The sequence below is a fragment of the Bombina bombina genome, chromosome 3 (assembly GCF_027579735.1).
Source record: "Bombina bombina isolate aBomBom1 chromosome 3, aBomBom1.pri, whole genome shotgun sequence".
In the NCBI taxonomy this organism is placed as follows: domain Eukaryota; kingdom Metazoa; phylum Chordata; class Amphibia; order Anura; family Bombinatoridae; genus Bombina; species Bombina bombina.
The window spans coordinates 658,955,641-658,977,411 of NC_069501.1; the positions used below are offsets into that span (position 1 = coordinate 658,955,641).

The window sequence follows — 21,771 nt, forward strand, 5'->3', positions numbered from 1 at the left end:
TACAATTATTGAGCTAATTTTAACTCCATGATAATTTAAATGGCCTTATAGAGTGATACTTTACTAGACTTATGATAGATAAGGAGTAACATTTGTATATTAGCTATGGAATGGATAACAAGTTGTATCTAGCACGTGATTATAGAATATGAGTCATTAGTCAAAGGTATGTAGATACTTAACTTAAATACATTATACTTAAAGTAGTGATAAATCTATTTTTATTCCAGGGTCAACCTCTAGCAATTATTCTATCTATGTCTTAGTATGTTAAATGACTCAGAAATGAATATCTTAAGTGTAACAACTTGTTTCAATAACATAAATAGCGGGTTAATACCGCAGAAACATTCACCAAACCGGGTGAATACAGAAATAAGTACACAAACCTTCCAAAGTCATATAATGTATACTATTAGTATAAGAATTTGGAGTTAAATATTAAACTAGATCTAGAGCTGCAATTGAGAGCTTAGGGAGCAAGTGCGGCCTCTTGTAAACGCCAAGTAAAGTGTATAAGTTGACTGTAGCTATACCATGTAGGCACACATATAGTTACTTAGTGAAATAGCATGACCTCAGGACTACATGTTAATAAATTGGAGCATCAGAATATGTATACTGACTTGCCTTGAAGAGAGACAAGCATTGTAGACTTGTTGCTAGACAACTTGTAACTAGTTAAACAGACATAACACATTCAAGAATATACGAGGCTGTTCCCTACTAATATCTATGTTATTGCAAAAATAGAAATTATATAGTAGCGCCCCAAACAATCTCAAGGCTGAAGGTTAAATGAAAACACATAAAAACATATACCAAACTCTCGATGAAATCTAATATGTGGTTAATAAAATGACAATAATTCTATAAATTCTGTGTTTACAAAATATTTATTACAATGATCAGTTTATATAACCTAAAATATGTAAAACAATTATGTAAAACAATTAATCCCAAGCAAACAGTTACTTAAAAAACAAAATTAAAACAGTACATGATAAACCCGAGTGATTATATGTTCATACCCGGTTCCTATATAGGAAGTAAGTAAGGCTCTTATAAATTGTCCTGATTATCTCACAGTGTTAAAATACCCTTTAGTTGAATTAATAAGGATACTTAGTTGTCAATGTTTGTATCAATGTTTATATCCGTTATGCACTGTTAGATAGTTTCAGTTATATCTATACCGTGCAGCGTCTCTTTGGCCGTTAGATGTTCCCAGTCAGCTGTGAATCTCAGAACCAATCAGCTGTTGGTATTCTGACAGTTCCCTTATTTGAATTTCAAATACCGGTTGAGAATTTTTAGTAGCGGTTTAGGAATTTATCTCAATGATGTGAAAAATAGCAAATACTTTCCTGTATATCCAATACAATAGTCTTTTTTTTCTCATTCGCTTTCTAACCACTCGTAACTTGCAGAAGAAAAAGCGCTCTTACCTCATCTGTGTCTCTTGTCTTTCTTAGGCGGCTTCTTAATTCAAGCCTTACCTGAGCACTTCTCTGCAGTTACTGGGTATCTTGGAAAGGTGTCTTTGCAGGTTTATAATTCTGACAGCTGCAGCTTGTCTTGGCGATAGATTCCTGTTTATGGGTGGCGTTCACCCTCCTCACAGTATCCGATATGGTTAAATTTCTTCCGACACTGTTATAGTAGTTTAAAAGAGCAGAGTTGTAATTCTTCCTTCACTTCTACGCGTTTCAGCATCACATAGATGCCTTTATCAAGATGAAAGGAAGTTGGCTGTGATCCATCTTTTATTTCCGCTCATTAAAGGGATAGATTTCCTTATTCTTAAAGGGATAATCTTGTCTTTAACAAATGCACTCTTTATTTTCAGAATACATATATTCTCTTACTGCCATATTACTTACAGTTCATTTTGGGAGTATAATACATAAAATGTTTATTTTGAAAACACAACAGCACAAAAATTCAATATTAATAAATAAAAATAAAATAAAATAAAGATAAAAATGAATAAATTCAGTAAAGTTATCGTTAAATTCATTTGTATCTAAACTTTTTATTTTTGTAAACTGAGCAATGTTGAGTATAAATATATCAACGTGTAAACAAATACCATAGACTTAATTTCTGTATACTATTTCTATTATAAAGGAATCATGGGACAGTATAACTTGGACATAATCATAATTATCTACAATATATCTAAAAACGATTTTATCTAAAAATAATATTATCTAAAAATAATTTATCACAAATGACCAGAAATAAAATGGCTTCAAAAGTGTTACAATAATTTAATATTAGAAACTTTAAAAATGTGTATACATATTAATAAAAATATTTAAATATTTTAATATTCTGAACGTTTAAAACATCTAAAATATTTAAAATATCTAAAATATCTGAATCGGGGAAAAAAAAATACCTATAAGAATGGATCTACATCATCAAATGAATGGATTTAAATCCAGTTCAGCATTTAGGCCATTTGGAGTTAGGGTGTTAAAATTAAAAATCAATTCAGCTTCAGTAAGAAGGAGTGTATTTGTTATGTCCCCCCCCCCCCCCCTCTATGTAAATTTACTTTTTTTAGGCCCCAATATTTTAACCCTTTAGTACTCTGATTATGACAGTCCTTAAAATGTTTGGATAGCAAGTGATCCTCAAAACCCCATTCAATGTTGAGTAGATGTTGCCTTATCCTATCCCTTAGTGGGCGACTAGTTTGGCCTATATATTGTCTTTTGCAAGGACATTGGATTATGTACACTATGTTAGTGTCAGTGCATCTTAAAATCTCTTTAATATTAAATTTAAAATCAGAATGGCTGGCTTGTATAGTCTTAGTTTTATTACTGAACTTGCAGGCCTTGCAGCCTAAGCAAGGGAAAAAACCTTCTAGTTTTTGTCCTGTTAGAGTGATGTCTCTTTTATTCCCTTTCTTTTGGCAAAATTCACTTGGGGACAGTAGATTTTTTAAGGATTTTGCTTTTTTATATATTATTTTTGGTTTTTCACTACTTTGATCACATAGTAAGGGGTCTTTTTTAACCAAATACCAATGTTTATTTAAAATTTTCTTAATTAACTTATGATCAGAGCTAAAACTAGTAATAAAAGCTGTGTCTTTAATGGGGATTTCTTGACCCTTATTCTTATTAGACTTAATTTTAGGTTTTAAGAGTTGTCTCCTGTCTTTTTGTTCTGCATCTAACATTGCTGTATTTATACTTATTTCATCATATCCCCGTTCAATAAATTTTTCTTTCAAAATTGTGGCTTGTTCTTTATATATTGCTATATCTGTGCAATTTTTTCTTAATCTAGATGGCAGCTCTGGAAGTGGATATAGTTATTAGCATCAACTTCCTTAAAGAAGGTTTTTGTTAAAATTTGATTTTGTTCTATATAAATATGGATGTCTAAAAAGTTAATTTTATTAGTACTTAATTCATGTGTGAAAGTTAAACCCCACATATTTTTATTTAAGTCTTGTATGAACAAATCGAGAAGTTCTTCACCCCCTTTCCATATAATAAAAATATCGTCTATGTACCTTTTAAACATAATTAAATTATTGTTCCAATGTGATTGCATGATATTCACTAATTCAAAAGGCTCATAAAAATATTCGCATAACTCGGTGGATAAAAAATTCCCCATTAAAGTTAAAATAATTATTATTCAAGATAAAATCAATACATTGTAATATAAAATCAGCCTGTACCGTAGGAATGTCCTCATCGTTATGTAAATAGCATTTAACTGCTCCCAGACCTAAATTATGGATTATGTTTGTGTACAAGGAATTCACGTCACAAGTTGCGAGGATATATTCCTCCTTCCATACAATTTCACCTAATAAATTTAGGAAATGTGTCGAGTCTTTAATATGAGAGGGTAATGTAACTACATATTTATGTAGGAAGCTATCTACATATGCTGACATATTTGAAGTTAGTGAGTTAATACCCGATACTATCGGCCTACCTGGTGGATTGGAAAGTGACGTGAATTCCTTGTACACAAACATAAATCATAATTTAGGTCTGGGAGCAGTTAAATACTATTTACATAACGATGAGGACATTCCTACGGTACAAGTGAAAAGAAATTAGAAATGGGGGACAATATAATAACCAATTTTACAAATGTACTTTTAGCGTAATTTTAACCGCAAATTTTTACCGCAAATTTTTGGCGCAATTTTTACAAACCATCCTATTGGCTATTAAAATACATTTAAGGTGTAGAAGCCAGACAGCTGCTACCAGTCTTGAGAAAGGTCCCTGAGGACCGAAACGCGTTGGCTATATACTGGTATTGCAGCTCAGAATATATCTGGTGAGTAGAATACTTTTGTTGCTATTTTAAAGTGATTTTATTGCACTATGTATTTTCTGTACACTTTTTTAGGTACAGGAGGATATCCCAATACATTTGATAAACCTTTTAAGAAGAGGAACATCAACCCAGCACTTTATACATTCACATTTGGATTAACTTGGAATTATATATATTTTTTTTGGAACTATTTGGACTTTATTTAACCAGTATTAGAATCCACTTGATTATTTTTATGATACATTTTTTATGACACATTTTTTATACACATTTCTAGGTGTACACCTTCACGATATCAATTCACTATCACATATATTATATACTTTTTATATGGGTTGCTGATCACAACTCATATTTTTACATTTTTATATTTTTATATATTTTTTCATTTTTTCATAATTTATATTTTCACATTTTTTTCTCCACAATTTTTTTATTTTTACACCAACTTTGGACACTCTACTATATTTTTTGAACACTAACTTTGAACACTTGTTTTGGACATTTTGGTATGGGACTTAATTATCTGTATGTTACATAGGACATAACTTATTGGATATTGTATGGGACATTCCATTAGATTGTTTAACCTATTTTGAATTGTAAGTTTATGTTAATTAAATGATTGTTTAATACATTTTAAAAATTGCATCAAATATCCCTATTTTTAACTATTTTTAACTATTTTGTACATTTTTAATTTAATTTTTTTACTTTTTTAAATATTTTTTTCACATGGTTTTATATATATTTGTTGTGTAATACAATATAATATATTGACCTTTATGTAATATACATTCCTAGTCGTGGACACCATCTTTAGCAACTCAACCCTCATCTGGGGGTAATGTAGCGCTGTATCTTGGCATTTCTTTTCACTTTTAACTTTGGAGTCTGGTTGGGAGACTCCGCCTATATCAGATATAGCTTGTATGGTATTATTGTGGCGCTGATAGATATACATTTATTTGAACTACACATTCCTACGGTACAGGCTGATTTTATATTACAATGTATTGATTTTATCTTGAATAATAATTATTTTAACTTTAATGGGGAATTTTTTATCCAAACAAAAGGCACAGCAATGGGCACTAAATTCGCACCGAGTTATGCGAATATTTTTATGGGCCTTTTTGAATTAGAGAATATCATGCAATCACATTGGAACAATAATTTAATTATGTTTAAAAGGTACATAGACGATATTTTTATTATATGGAAAGGGGGTGAAGAACTTCTCGATTTGTTCATACAAGACTTAAATAAAAATATGTGGGGTTTAACTTTCACACATGAATTAAGTACTAATAAAATTAACTTTTTAGACATCCATATTTATATAGAACAAAACCAAATTTTAACAAAAACCTTCTTTAAGGAAGTGGATGCTAATAACTATATCCACTTGCAGAGCTGCCATCTAGATTTATGGAAAATTAATATCCCTAAGGGTCAATTCTTACGATTAAGAAAAAATTGCACAGATATAGCAATATATAAAGAACAAGCCACAATTTTGAAAGAAAAATTTATTGAACGGGGATATGATGAAATAAGTATAAATACAGCAATGTTAGATGCAGAACAAAAAGACAGGAGACAACTCTTAAAACCTAAAATTAAGTCTAATAAGAATAAGGGTCAAGAAATCCCCATTAAAGACACAGCTTTTATTACTAGTTTTAGCTCTGATCATAAGTTAATTAAGAAAATTTTAAATAAACATTGGTATTTGGTTAAAAAAGACCCCTTACTATGTGATCAAAGTAGTGAAAAACCAAAAATAATATATAAAAAAGCAAAATCCTTAAAAAATCTACTGTCCCCAAGTGAATTTTGCCAAAAGAAAGGGAATAAAAGAGACATCACTCTAACAGGACAAAAACTAGAAGGTTTTTTCCCTTGCTTAGGCTGCAAGGCCTGCAAGTTCAGTAATAAAACTAAGACTATACAAGCCAGCCATTCTGATTTTAAATTTAATATTAAAGAGATTTTAAGATGCACTGACACTAACATAGTGTACATAATCCAATGTCCTTGCAAAAGACAATATATAGGCCAAACTAGTCGCCCACTAAGGGATAGGATAAGGCAACATCTACTCAACATTGAATGGGGTTTTGAGGATCACTTGCTATCCAAACATTTTAAGGACTGTCATAATCAGAGTACTAAAGGGTTAAAATATTGGGGCCTAAAAAAAGTAAATTTACATAGAGGGGGGGACATAACAAATACCCTCCTTCTTACTGAAGCTGAATTGATTTTTAATTTTAATACCCTAACTCCAAATGGCCTAAATGCTGAACTGGATTTAAATCCATTCATTTGATGATGTAGATCCATTCTTATAGGTATTTTTTCCCCCCCCCGATTCAGATATTTTAGATATTTTAAATATTTTAGATATTTTAGATGTTTTAAACGTTCAGAATATTAAAATATTTAAATATTTTTATTAATATGTATAAACATTTTTAAAGTTTCTAATATTAAATTATTGTAACACTTTTGAAGCCATTTTATTTCTGGTCATTTGTGATAAATTATTTTTAGATAATATTATTTTTAGATAAAATCGTTTTTAGATATATTGTAGATAATTATGATTATGTCCAAGTTATACCGTCCCATGATTCCTTTATAATAGAAATAGTATACAGAAATTAAGTCTATGGTATTTGTTTACACGTTGATATATTTATACTCAACATTGCTCAGTTTACAAAAATAAAAAGTTTAGATACAAATGAATTTAACGATAACTTTACTGAATTTATTCATTTTCATTTCTATTTTTATTTTATTTTATTTTTATTTATTAATATTGAATTTTTGTGCTGTTGTGTTTTCAAAATAAACATTTTATGTATTATACTCCCAAAATGAACTGTAAGTAATATGGCAGTAAGAGAATATATGTATTCTGAAAATAAAGAGTGCATTTGTTAAAGACAAGATTATCCCTTTAAGAATAAGGAAATCTATCCCTTTAATGAGCGGAAATAAAAGATGGATCACAGCCAACTTCCTTTCATCTTGATAAAGGCATCTATGTGATGCTGAAACGCGTAGAAGTGAAGGAAGAATTACAACTCTGCTCTTTTAAACTACTATAACAGTGTCAGAAGAAATTTAACCATATCGGATACTGTGAGGAGGGTGAACGCCACCCATAAACAGGAATCTATCGCCAAGACAAGCTGCAGCTGTCAGAATTATAAACTTGCAAAGACACCTTTCCAAGATGCCCAGTAACTGCAGAGAAGTGCTCAGAAGTGCTCAGGTAAGGCTTGAATTAAGAAGCCGCCTAAGAAAGACAAGAGACACAGATGAGGTAAGAGCGCTTTTTCTTCTGCAAGTTACGAGTGGTTAGAAAGCGAATGAGAAAAAAAAAGACTATTGTATTGGATATACAGGAAAGTATTTGCTATTTTTCACATCATTGAGATAAATTCCTAAACCGCTACTAAAAATTCTCAACCGGTATTTGAAATTCAAATAAGGGAACTGTCAGAATACCAACAGCTGATTGGTTCTGAGATTCACAGCTGACTGGGAACATCTAACGGCCAAAGAGACGCTGCACGGTATAGATATAACTGAAACTATCTAACAGTGCATAACGGATATAAACATTGATACAAACATTGACAACTAAGTATCCTTATTAATTCAACTAAAGGGTATTTTAACACTGTGAGATAATCAGGACAATTTATAAGAGCCTTACTTACTTCCTATATAGGTACCCTGTATGAACATATAATCACTCGGGTTTATCATGTACTGTTTTAATTTTGTTTTTTAAGTTGTGGCCACAACTGTTCGTTCTGAGATTAACTGTTTGCTTGGGATTAATTGTTTTACATAATTGTTTTACATATTTTAGGTTATATAAACTGATCATTGTAATAAATATTTTGTAAACACAGAATTTATAGAATTATTGTCATTTTATTAACCACATATTAGATTTTATCGAGAGTTTGGTATATGTTTTTATGTGTTTTCATTTAACCTTCAGCCTTGAGATTGTTTAGGGCGCTACTCTATAATTTCTATTTTTGCAGTCTAGTTATTTGAAAGTTTTTTGAGGGGATAACGTTTTAATTGAGTATGTATAGAAGGTTGTTTATTAGTGAGATCTAGAGGAACCCAGTGTATTGATAATATCTATGTTATGATGTAGATATACAGTTACAAGCATTAAAAACATAATTTATGCTTACCTGATAAATTCCTTTCTTCTGTTGTGCGATCAGTCCACGGGTCATCATTACTTCTGGGATATAACTCCTCCCCAACAGGAAATGCAAGAGGATTCACCCAGCAGAGCTGATATAGCTCCTCCCCTCTACGTCAGTCCCAGTCATTCGACCAAGAATCAACGAGAAAGGAGTAACCAAGGGTGAAGTGGTGACTGGAGTATAATTTAAAAAATATTTACCTGCCTTAAAAAACAGGGCGGGCCGTGGACTGATCGCACAACAGAAGAAAGGAATTTATCAGGTAAGCATAAATTATGTTTTCTTCTGTTATGTGCGATCAGTCCACGGGTCATCATTACTTCTGGGATACCAATACCAAAGCAAAAGTACACGGATGACGGGAGGGATAGGCAGGCTCATTATATAGAAGGAACCACTGCCTGAAGAACCTTTCTCCCAAAAATAGCCTCCGAAGAAGCAAAAGTGTCAAATTTGTAAAATTTGGAAAAAGTATGAAGCGAAGACCAAGTTGCAGCCTTGCAAATCTGTTCAACAGAGGCCTCATTCTTAAAGGCCCAAGTGGAAGCCACAGCTCTAGTGGAGTGAGCTGTAATTCTTTCAGGAGGCTGCTGTCCAGCAGTCTCATAGGCTAAACGTATTATGCTACGAAGCCAGAAAGAGAGAGAGGTAGCAGAAGCTTTTTGACCTCTCCTCTGTCCAGAATAAACGACAAACAAGGAAGAAGTTTGGCGAAAATTTTTAGTTGCCTGCAAGTAGAACTTGAGGGCACGAACTACATCCAGATTGTGTAGAAGACGCTCCTTCTTTGAAGAAGGATTTGGACACAAGGATGGAACAACAATCTCTTGATTGATATTCCTGTTAGTAACTACCTTAGGTAAGAACCCAGGTTTAGTACGCAGAACTACCTTGTCTGAGTGAAAGATCAGATAAGGAGAATCACAATGTAGGGCTGATAACTCAGAGACTCTTCGAGCCGAGGAAATAGCCATTAAAAATAGAACTTTCCACGATAACAATTTTATATCAATGGAATGAAGGGGTTCAAATGGAACACCTTGTAAAACGTTAAGAACTAAGTTTAAACTCCATGGCGGAGCAACGGCTTTAAACACAGGCTTGATCCTAGCTAAAGCTTGACAAAAAGCCTGGACGTCTGGATTTTCTGACAGACGCCTGTGCAACAAGATGGACAGAGCTGAAATCTGTCCCTTTAATGAACTAGCCGATAAACCCTTTTCTAGACCTTCTTGTAGAAAGGACAATATCCTAGGGATCCTAACCTTACTCCAGGAGTAACGTTTGGATTCGCACCAGTATAGGTATTTGCGCCATATTTTATGGTAAATCTTTCTGGTAACAGGCTTCCTAGCCTGGATCAGGGTATCAATAACCGACTCAGAAAAACCACGCTTTGATAAAATCAAGCGTTCAATTTCCAAGCAGTCAGTTTCAGAGAAGTTAGATTTTGATGTTTGAATGGACCCTGTATCAGAAGGTCCTGTCTCAGAGGTAGAGACCAAGGCGGACAGGATGACATGTCCACTAGATCTGCATACCAAGTCCTGCGTGGCCATGCAGGCGCTATTAGAATCACAGATGCTCTCTCTTGTTTGATTTTCGCAATCAATCGAGGAAGCAGCGGGAAGGGTGGAAACACATAAGCCATCCCGAAGTTCCAAGGTGCTGTCAAAGCATCTATCAGAACCGCTTCCGGATCCCTGGATCTGGACCCGTAGTGAGGAAGTTTGGCGTTCTGGCGAGACGCCATGAGATCTATCTCTGGTTTGCCCCAACGTCGAAGTATTTGGGCAAAAATCTCCGGATGAAGTTCCCACTCTCCCGGATGAAAAGTCTGGCGACTCAAGAAATCCGCCTCCCAGTTTTCCACTCCCGGGATGTGGATTGCTGACAGGTGGCAAGAGTGAGACTCTGCCCAGCGAATTATCTTTGATACTTCCATCATTGCTAGGGAGCTTCTTGTCCCTCCCTGATGGTTGATGTAAGCTACAGTCGTGATATTGTCCGACTGAAACCTGATGAACCCCTGAGTTGTTAATTGGGGCCAAGCTAGAAGGGCATTGAGAACTGCCCTCAATTCCAGAATGTTTATTGGAAGGAGACTCTCCTCCTGATTCCATAATCCCTGAGTCTTCAGAGAATTCCAGACAGCGCCCCAACCTAGTAGGCTGGCGTCTGTTGTTACGATTGTCCAGTCTGGCCTGCTGAATGGCATCCCCCTGGACAGGTGTGGCCGATAAAGCCACCATAGAAGAGAATTTCTGGTCTCTTGATTCAGATTCAGGGTAGGGGACAAATCTGAGTAATCCCCATTCCACTGACTTAGCATGCACAATTGCAGCGGTCTGAGGTGTAGGCGTGCAAAAGGTACTATGTCCATTGCCGCTACCATTAAGCCGATCACCTCCATGCATTGAGCCACTGACGGGTGTTGAATGGAATGAAGGACACGGCATGCATCCTGAAGCCTTGTTAACCTGTCTTCTGTCAGGTAAATCTTCATTTCTACAGAATCTATAAGAGTCCCCAAGAATGGAACTCTTGTGAGAGGAAAAAGAGAACTTTTCTTTTCGTTCACTTTCCATCCATGCGACCTTAGAAATGCCAGAACTAACTCTGTATGAGACTTGGCAGTTTGAAAGCTTGAAGCTTGTATTAGAATGTCGTCTAGGTACGGAGCTACCGAAATCCCTCGCGGTCTTAGTACCGCCAGAAGGGCGCCCAGAACCTTTGTGAAGATTCTTGGGGCCGTAGCCAATCCGAATGGAAGAGCTACAAACTGGTAGTGCCTGTCTAGGAAGGCAAACCGTAGATACCGTTGATGATCTTTGTGAATCGGTATGTGAAGGTAAGCATCTTTTAAATCCACTGTGGTCATGTACTGACCCTTTTGGATCATAGGTAAGATTGTCCGAATAGTTTCCATTTTGAACGATGGAACTCTTAGGAATTTGTTTAGAATCTTTAAATCTAAGATTGGCCTGAAAGTTCCCTCTTTTTTGGGAACCACAAACAGGTTTGAGTAGAAACCTTGTCCTTGTTCCGACCGCGGAACTGGATGGATCACTCCCAATAATAACAGATCTTGTACACAGCGTAGAAACGCTTCTTTCTTTATCTGGTTTGTTGACAACCTTGACAGATGAAATCTCCCTTTTGGGGGAGATAATTTGAAGTCTAGAAGGTATCCCTGAGATATGATCTCCAGCGCCCAGGGATCCTGAACATCTCTTGCCCAGGCCTGAGCGAAGAGAGAAAGTCTGCCCCCCACTAGATCCGGTCCCGGATCGGGGGCTCTCGGTTCATGCTGTCTTTGGGGCAGCAGCAGGTTTCCTGGTCTGTTTGCCCTTATTCCAGGACTGGTTAGGTTTCCAGCCTTGTCTGTAACGAGCAACAGCTCCTTCCTGTTTTGGTGCAGTGGAGGTTGACGCTGCTCCAGGTTTGAAATTCCGAAAGGAACGAAAATTAGACTGTCTAGCCTTAGCTTTGGCTTTGTCTTGAGGTAGGGCGTGGCCCTTACCTCCTGTAATGTCAGCGATAATTTCTTTCAACCCGGGCCCAAATAAAGACTGCCCCTTGAAAGGTATATTAAGTAATTTAGACTTAGAAGTAACATCAGCTGACCAGGATTTTAGCCACAGTGCTCTACGTGCCTGTATGGCGAATCCAGAGTTCTTAGCCGTAAGTTTAGTTAAATGTACTACGGCCTCCGAAATGAATGAATTGGCTAGTTTAAGGACTCTAAGCCTGTCCATAATGTCGTCTAGCGTAGACGAACTAAGGTTCTCTTCCAGAGACTCAATCCAAAATGCTGCCGCAGCCGTAATCGGCGCGATACATGCAAGGGGTTGCAATATAAAACCTTGTTGAACAAACATTTTCTTAAGGTAACCCTCTAATTTTTTATCCATTGGATCTGAAAAAGCACAGCTATCCTCCACCGGGATAGTGGTACGCTTAGCTAAAGTAGAAACTGCTCCCTCCACCTTAGGGACCGTTTGCCATAAGTCCCGAGTGGTGGCGTCTATTGGAAACATCTTTCTAAATATTGGAGGGGGTGAGAACGGCACACCGGGTCTATCCCACTCCTTAGTAACAATTTCAGTTAATCTCTTAGGTATAGGAAAAACGTCAGTACTCGCCGGTACCGCAAAGTATTTATCCAACCTACACATTTTCTCTGGTATTGCAACGGTGTTACAATCATTGAGAGCTGCTAAGACCTCCCCTAGTAATGCACGGAGGTTCTCCAATTTAAATTTAAAATTTGAAATATCTGAATCCAATCTGTTTGGATCAGAACCGTCACCCACAGAATGAAGCTCTCCGTCCTCATGCTCTGCAAGCTGTGACGCAGTATCAGACATGGCCCTAGTATTGTCAGCGCACTCTGTTCTCACCCCAGAGTGATCACGCTTGCCTCTTAGTTCTGGTAATTTAGACAAAACTTCAGTCATAACAGTAGCCATATCATGTAATGTTATCTGTAATGGCCGCCCAGATGTATTAGGCGCCATAATATCACTCACCTCCCGGGCGGGAGATGCAGGTACTGCCGCGTGAGGCGAGTTAGTCGGCATAACTCTTCCCTCGCAGTTTGGTGAAATTTGTTCACATTGTACAAATTGACTTTTATTTAAAGTAGCATCAATACAGTTAGTACATAAATTTCTATTGGGCTCCACCTTGGCATTGGAACAAATGACACAGATATTCTCTGAGTCAGACATGTTTAACACACTAGCAATAACTTGCAACCTGGTTATAATCTTTTTTAGCAAAAACGTACTGTGCCTCAAAGAGGTACTTTAACGATTAAATGACAGTTGAGATAATGAACTGAAACAGTTATAGCATCAAGTTTAAAATAACACAACTTTTAGCAAAGGTTTGTTCCCATTAGTAAATAACTAAATTTGACATAAAAAATTATAGAGTAACGTTTCTATTCACAGTCAATAAAAATTCTCACAGCTCTGCTGAGAGAATGTACCTCCCTTCAAAGAAGTTTGAAGACCCCTGAGATCTGTCAGTGAACCGGATCATGCAGGAAATATAATAGTAGCTGACTGGAATTTTTTGATGCGTAGCAAAAGAGCGCCAAAACGGCCCCTCCCTCTCACACACAGCAGTGAGGAGAAACGAAACTGTCACAATTTAAAGCAGACAACTGCCAAGTGGAAAATAATGCCCAAACATTTATTTACTCAGTACCTCAGCAATGTAAACGATTCTACATTCCAGCAAAAACGTTTAACATGACAATATTTATTAAAAGGATTAGTGACCTTTAACAGAGTAGTTCCGGTGAAAAACCATTCCCAGAATACTGAAGTGTATACATACATGTCATTATAACGGTATAGCAGGATTTTTTCATCAATTCCATTCAGAAAATAAAAACTGCTACATACCTCAATGCAGATTCATCTGCCCGCTGTCCCCTGATCTGAAGTCTTTACCTCCCTCAGATGGCCGAGAACAGCAATATGATCTTAACTACTCCGGTTAAAATCATAGTAATAAACTCTGGTAGATTCTTCTTCAAACTCTGCCAGAGAAGTAATAACACGCTCCGGTGCTATTGTAAAATAACAAACTTTTGATTGAAGTCATAAAAACTAAGTATAATCACCATAGTCCTCTCACACATCCTATCTAGTCGTTGGGTGCAAGAGAATGACTGGGACTGACGTAGAGGGGAGGAGCTATATCAGCTCTGCTGGGTGAATCCTCTTGCATTTCCTGTTGGGGAGGAGTTATATCCCAGAAGTAATGATGACCCGTGGACTGATCGCACATAACAGAAGAAATTCCCATTTGAGGTTTAGTGTCATGGCAATGTTATATCTCTAATAAGTAACTAGGGGCTATGATGTCATCTAGTGTCGCTAAAATTATATACGTACAGAATATTATCAGGTTAGGTTGAAGGCTAACATATATCTTAATTAAATAAATCATATGATATATCCCTGAGGGGGGTAAATGATTTAAGCTAGTAGGTAATTAGAAAGGTGTATATTACTCTTAAGAAACTAGTAAGCCACCCCGTAGTGTCCATCTGTACCCTAAACTATCACAAAGAACGAAATAACAGTCAGTCATATAAATCCTTAAAAGCACATATTTAAATAGTGTCCTATTATTATCTGGGATAAATTACCCTTGCAGACAAATCAAAAAGTGTGTGGTACTACTTGGGCTGTCGCCTATATCAGATATATCCGCCTATATCAGATATAGCTTGTATGGTATTATTGTGGCGCTGATAGATATACATTTATTTGAACTACACATTCCTACGGTACAGGCTGATTTTATATTACAATGTATTGATTTTATCTTGAATAATAATTATTTTAACTTTAATGGGGAATTTTTTATCCAAACAAAAGGCACAGCAATGGGCACTAAATTCGCACCGAGTTATGCGAATATTTTTATGGGCCTTTTTGAATTAGAGAATATCATGCAATCACATTGGAACAATAATTTAATTATGTTTAAAAGGTACATAGACGATATTTTTATTATATGGAAAGGGGGTGAAGAACTTCTCGATTTGTTCATACAAGACTTAAATAAAAATATGTGGGGTTTAACTTTCACACATGAATTAAGTACTAATAAAATTAACTTTTTAGACATCCATATTTATATAGAACAAAACCAAATTTTAACAAAAACCTTCTTTAAGGAAGTGGATGCTAATAACTATATCCACTTGCAGAGCTGCCATCTAGATTTATGGAAAATTAATATCCCTAAGGGTCAATTCTTACGATTAAGAAAAAATTGCACAGATATAGCAATATATAAAGAACAAGCCACAATTTTGAAAGAAAAATTTATTGAACGGGGATATGATGAAATAAGTATAAATACAGCAATGTTAGATGCAGAACAAAAAGACAGGAGACAACTCTTAAAACCTAAAATTAAGTCTAATAAGAATAAGGGTCAAGAAATCCCCATTAAAGACACAGCTTTTATTACTAGTTTTAGCTCTGATCATAAGTTAATTAAGAAAATTTTAAATAAACATTGGTATTTGGTTAAAAAAGACCCCTTACTATGTGATCAAAGTAGTGAAAAACCAAAAATAATATATAAAAAAGCAAAATCCTTAAAAAATCTACTGTCCCCAAGTGAATTTTGCCAAAAGAAAGGGAATAAAAGAGACATCACTCTAACAGGACAAAAACTAGAAGGTTTTTTCCCTTGCTTAGGCTGCAAGGCCTGCAAGTTCAGTAATAAAACTAAGACTATACAAGCCAGCCATTCTGATTTTAAATTTAATATTAAAGAGATTTTAAGATGCACTGACACTAACATAGTGTACATAATCCAATGTCCTTGCAAAAGACAATATATAGGCCAAACTAGTCGCCCACTAAGGGATAGGATAAGGCAACATCTACTCAACATTGAATGGGGTTTTGAGGATCACTTGCTATCCAAACATTTTAAGGACTGTCATAATCAGAGTACTAAAGGGTTAAAATATTGGGGCCTAAAAAAAGTAAATTTACATAGAGGGGGGGGACATAACAAATACCCTCCTTCTTACTGAAGCTGAATTGATTTTTAATTTTAATACCCTAACTCCAAATGGCCTAAATGCTGAACTGGATTTAAATCCATTCATTTGATGATGTAGATCCATTCTTATAGGTATTTTTTTCCCCCCCGATTCAGATATTTTAGATATTTTAAATATTTTAGATATTTTAGATGTTTTAAACGTTCAGAATATTAAAATATTTAAATATTTTTATTAATATGTATAAACATTTTTAAAGTTTCTAATATTAAATTATTGTAACACTTTTGAAGCCATTTTATTTCTGGTCATTTGTGATAAATTATTTTTAGATAATATTATTTTTAGATAAAATCGTTTTTAGATATATTGTAGATAATTATGATTATGTCCAAGTTATACCGTCCCATGATTCCTTTATAATAGAAATAGTATACAGAAATTAAGTCTATGGTATTTGTTTACACGTTGATATATTTATACTCAACATTGCTCAGTTTACAAAAATAAAAAGTTTAGATACAAATGAATTTAACGATAACTTTACTGAATTTATTCATTTTCATTTCTATTTTTATTTTATTTTATTTTTATTTATTAATATTGAATTTTTGTGCTGTTGTGTTTTCAAAATAAACATTTTATGTATTATACTCCCAAAATGAACTGTAAGTAATATGGCAGTAAGAGAATATATGTATTCTGAAAATAAAGAGTGCATTTGTTAAAGACAAGATTATCCCTTTAAGAATAAGGAAATCTATCCCTTTAAAGAGCGGAAATAAAAGATGGATCACAGCCAACTTCCTTTCATCTTGATAAAGGCATCTATGTGATGCTGAAACGCGTAGAAGTGAAGGAAGAATTACAACTCTGCTCTTTTAAACTACTATAACAGTGTCAGAAGAAATTTAACCATATCGGATACTGTGAGGAGGGTGAACGCCACCCATAAACAGGAATCTATCGCCAAGACAAGCTGCAGCTGTCAGAATTATAAACTTGCAAAGACACCTTTCCAAGATGCCCAGTAACTGCAGAGAAGTGCTCAGAAGTGCTCAGGTAAGGCTTGAATTAAGAAGCCGCCTAAGAAAGACAAGAGACACAGATGAGGTAAGAGCGCTTTTTCTTCTGCAAGTTACGAGTGGTTAGAAAGCGAATGAGAAAAAAAAAAGACTATTGTATTGGATATACAGGAAAGTATTTGCTATTTTTCACATCATTGAGATAAATTCCTAAACCGCTACTAAAAATTCTCAACCGGTATTTGAAATTCAAATAAGGGAACTGTCAGAATACCAACAGCTGATTGGTTCTGAGATTCACAGCTGACTGGGAACATCTAACGGCCAAAGAGACGCTGCACGGTATAGATATAACTGAAACTATCTAACAGTGCATAACGGATATAAACATTGATACAAACATTGACAACTAAGTATCCTTATTAATTCAACTAAAGGGTATTTTAACACTGTGAGATAATCAGGACAATTTATAAGAGCCTTACTTACTTCCTATATAGGTACCCTGTATGAACATATAATCACTCGGGTTTATCATGTACTGTTTTAATTTTGTTTTTTAAGTTGTGGCCACAACTGTTCGTTCTGAGATTAACTGTTTGCTTGGGATTAATTGTTTTACATAATTGTTTTACATATTTTAGGTTATATAAACTGATCATTGTAATAAATATTTTGTAAACACAGAATTTATAGAATTATTGTCATTTTATTAACCACATATTAGATTTTATCGAGAGTTTGGTATATGTTTTTATGTGTTTTCATTTAACCTTCAGCCTTGAGATTGTTTAGGGCGCTACTCTATAATTTCTATTTTTGCAGTCTAGTTATTTGAAAGTTTTTTGAGGGGATAACGTTTTAATTGAGTATGTATAGAAGGTTGTTTATTAGTGAGATCTAGAGGAACCCAGTGTATTGATAATATCTATGTTATGATGTAGATATACAGTTACAAGCATTAAAATTCCCATTTGAGGTTTAGTGTCATGGCAATGTTATATCTCTAATAAGTAACTAGGGGCTATGATGTCATCTAGTGTCGCTAAAATTATATACGTACAGAATATTATCAGGTTAGGTTGAAGGCTAACATATATCTTAATTAAATAAATCATGATATATCCCTGAGGGGGGTAAATGATTTAAGCTAGTAGGTAATTAGAAAGGTGTATATTACTCTTAAGAAACTAGTAAGCCACCCCGTAGTGTCCATCTGTACCCTAAACTATCACAAAGAACGAAATAACAGTCAGTCATATAAATCCTTAAAAGCACATATTTAGATAGTGTCCTATTATTATCTGGGATAAATTACCCTTGCAGACAAATCAAAAAGTGTGTGGTACTACTTGGGCTGTCGCCTCTACTCCCCAATATAGCTGAATCATGTGAAGGGGAAGGATGGTCAAATCCCCTTTTACAATCAACTGTCGCATCATGGCTCATCCTATGCCTCTTCTATGGAATTGTGCTGCTGTCACCGGCATGATTTCCCTAAAGGGGGACTTATTTCTCTGCATCTGTTGCAGGGTGAAAAGGAATGCCTGGACTCGCAACTGCACAGCCTCCTGCAGCTGCCCCTTGTGTGAGATGCCATATCTTGCTGATCTCAGGCCACGGGAGTCGGCCGCTCTCCCCCGACCCGGCGTCACAGTCAAAAGCTGCGCAATCATCTTCATATTGAGTTGCGATGCGGGCTTTGGGTAGTTAGGATCTCGGATTCCAATATCCCCGGCAGGTAAGCTGATAGCGTGGGAAGATTCCTCTCTCTCATCGGGGCTTGAGCCCACGGATGACACCCCCGTATGGGTAACTTCAGGGCTAAATATCGTAAGCCTTTGCAGTGGGACCATGCATATGCCTGGAATAGGCCAGAAAGCTGTCTACATATGTCGTCTTGTGCTCCGTGCCGTTGCTATGAGGTCGAGCATACAACCATCTAATTTAGTTTCTAATTGTAGCAATAAAGCTAGTAATAGCTTGCACGGCCCCTCCATGCCGAGTGATGTCTCTGCTGCGGCAGCTGGTAAACTAATAGAAGCTATGTTGCTTGGTTCGTGGGGGAATAAAAGCTTAGAGTCGCAGCACTATGCCGCCACCTGATATTATTGTGGTCTGGGGTTGGGCCTAACAGTAATAAAATCTAGCTCCATGGGTATCGGACTTTTCAGAATTTCTTCCTCTATCCAGTAGTCATATTTTCTACCCCAATCGGTATGTATATCTCAAAAAACAGCTTAGTAGTGGATGTTCAATGAGGAGCTCTTATTGAAGCAACCTAGTATGGCCGCCGCCCGGACACACCCCACAGTTTAACATTTTATATTACCATCTCAAAGTGTTTAATATCGCTTTAAAGAACAACTTTTATTGCAACAGTGGAATTACTTTTACCTCAGTTACAGGGAATTAGAGCACAAATAAGAGAAAAATTATTTGAGTCCTGTAAAAGGGACAGGAATTCTAAAAGCTGATATGATGTCACAAAAGAAGTTAGGGAAACTTTCAATTATACTTGATCATTAATTCAATAAAAATACATAGAATAAAATATAACTAAAATAACAAAATCAAAAAGTAGGAAGTACTGAAAACATATTTCTTACCTAAAGTTTTCCAAGACAAATGCAGTGGAATCATAAGTAGGGACTAGTTCACTGTAAATAAAAAAAAATATATATATAAATGAGAAAACTAGAAAGACGTATATTAGGTGTGTATATTGTAAAACTATTATTTTAGATACTTTTTGTCATTATTCTCAGTATATAAATGAATCTGAGATCAGCATTTCAATTTCCACTTGGCGAAAGTAGCAACTACCTGAAGTCAAAGGTCTAACAATAAAAATTTTAGAGATTGGATTTTGCGTTAAACATTTTTAACACATTAAATAAGAAAAAATTGTTGGAAAATAACTACATTTTCTTGAAAAAAGTATTTAAAAGGGATACTAAGACCAATTTTTTTTTCTTTCATGATTCAGATAGAGCATGCAATTTTAAACAACTTTCTAATTTACGCCTATTATCAATTTCTCTTCGATCTTTTGCTATCTTTATTTTTTTTAAAAAAGTAATCAAAGCTAAGGAGCCAGCACATTTTTGGTTCAAAACCATGGACAGTACTTGTTTATAGGTGCTGTCCAATCAGCGATGACCAACCCAGGTTGTTCACCACAAATGGGCCGGCATCTAAAATTACATTCTTGCTTTTAAAATAAACATACCAAGAGAATGAAGAAAATTTAATAGGAGTAAATTAAAAAGTTGCATAAAATTGCTACCAGACAGCTGCCAGTACCCAAGATGGCTCCCAATAAGGTAGAGGGGTAGGGTTAGAGAGCTGTTTGGGGGGGGGGGGGGGGTCAGACAGGTTGGGGGCTAAGGGGGGATCCTACACAGCAGCACATGTAAATAAATATGCTAAAAGATACCTTTTATTTTAGTACTGGCAGACTTTGACAGTACTTAAGATGGTGGGGACAAATGTGGGGTGGGGGAGGGAAGAGAGCTGTTTGGGAGGGATCAGGGGGTGTGATGTGTCAGGTGGGAGGCTGATCTCTACACTAAAGCTAAAATTAACCCTACAAGCTCCCTAATTTGCCCCTTTACTGCTGGGCATAATACACGTGTGGTGCGCAGCAGCATTTAGCGGCCTTCTAATTACCAAAAAGCAATGCCAAAGACATATATGTCTGCTATTTCTGAACAAATCGGATCCCAGAGAAGCATTTACAACCATTTGTGCCATAATTGCACTAACTGTTTGTAAATAATTTCAGTGAGAACCCTAAAATTGTGAAAAACGAAATTTATGCTTACCTAATAAATTTGTTTCTTTCTTGACACGGTGAGTCCACGGATCATCATAATTACTATTGGGAATATCACTCCTGGCCAGCAGGAGGCGGCAAAGAGCACCACAGCAAAGCTGTTAAATACCACTCCCCTTACCCACAAACCCCAGTCATTCGACCAAAGGGAAAGGAGAAAGGAAGTAATATAAAGTGCAGAGGTGCCTGAGGTTTATGTAAAAAATAAACTGTCTGTGGACTCACTGTGTCAAGAAAGAAACAAATTTATCAGGTAAGCATAAATTTAATTTTCTTTCTAATGACACGGTGAGTCCACGGATCATCATAATTACTATTGGGAATCAAGACCCAAGCTAGAGGACACGGATGATAAGGGAGAGACAAGACAGTTAACCGAAACAGAAGGCACCACTGCTTGAAGAACCTTTCTCCCAAAAACAGCCTCAGCTGAAGCAAAAGTATCAAATTTGTAAAATTTAGAAAAAAGATGACCAAGTAGCAGCCTTGCAAATCTGTTCCACAGAAACTTCATTTTTGAAGGCCCAAGATGAGGAAACAGCCCTTGTGGAAGGAGCCGTGATTTTCTCAGGAGGTTGCTGTCCAGCAGACTCATATGTCAAACGAATAACACTCCTCAGCCAAAAATAAAGAGAAGTAGACTTAGCTTTCTGACCCTTGCGTTTTCCAGAAAACACAACAAACAAAGAAGAAGACTGACGAAAATCTTTAGACGCCTGCAAATAATACTTCCACGCACAAACCACATCCAGGTTGTGCAACAAACGCTCCTTATGAGAAGAA

General features: G+C 35.7%; 1 protein-coding gene across 1 annotated transcript in view; it reads right to left on the reverse strand.

Annotated features, from left to right (window-relative positions):
• The window catches only part of TRIM37 (tripartite motif containing 37), a 1,136,753-nt gene that overhangs the window by 717,917 nt on the left and 397,065 nt on the right, over positions 1–21,771 (reverse strand). Inside the window, exon 10 of the mRNA XM_053707386.1 lies at positions 19,760–19,810. Coding sequence (XP_053563361.1) covers positions 19,760–19,810 — 51 coding nt within the window. The remainder of the gene's footprint in view (positions 1–19,759; positions 19,811–21,771) is intronic.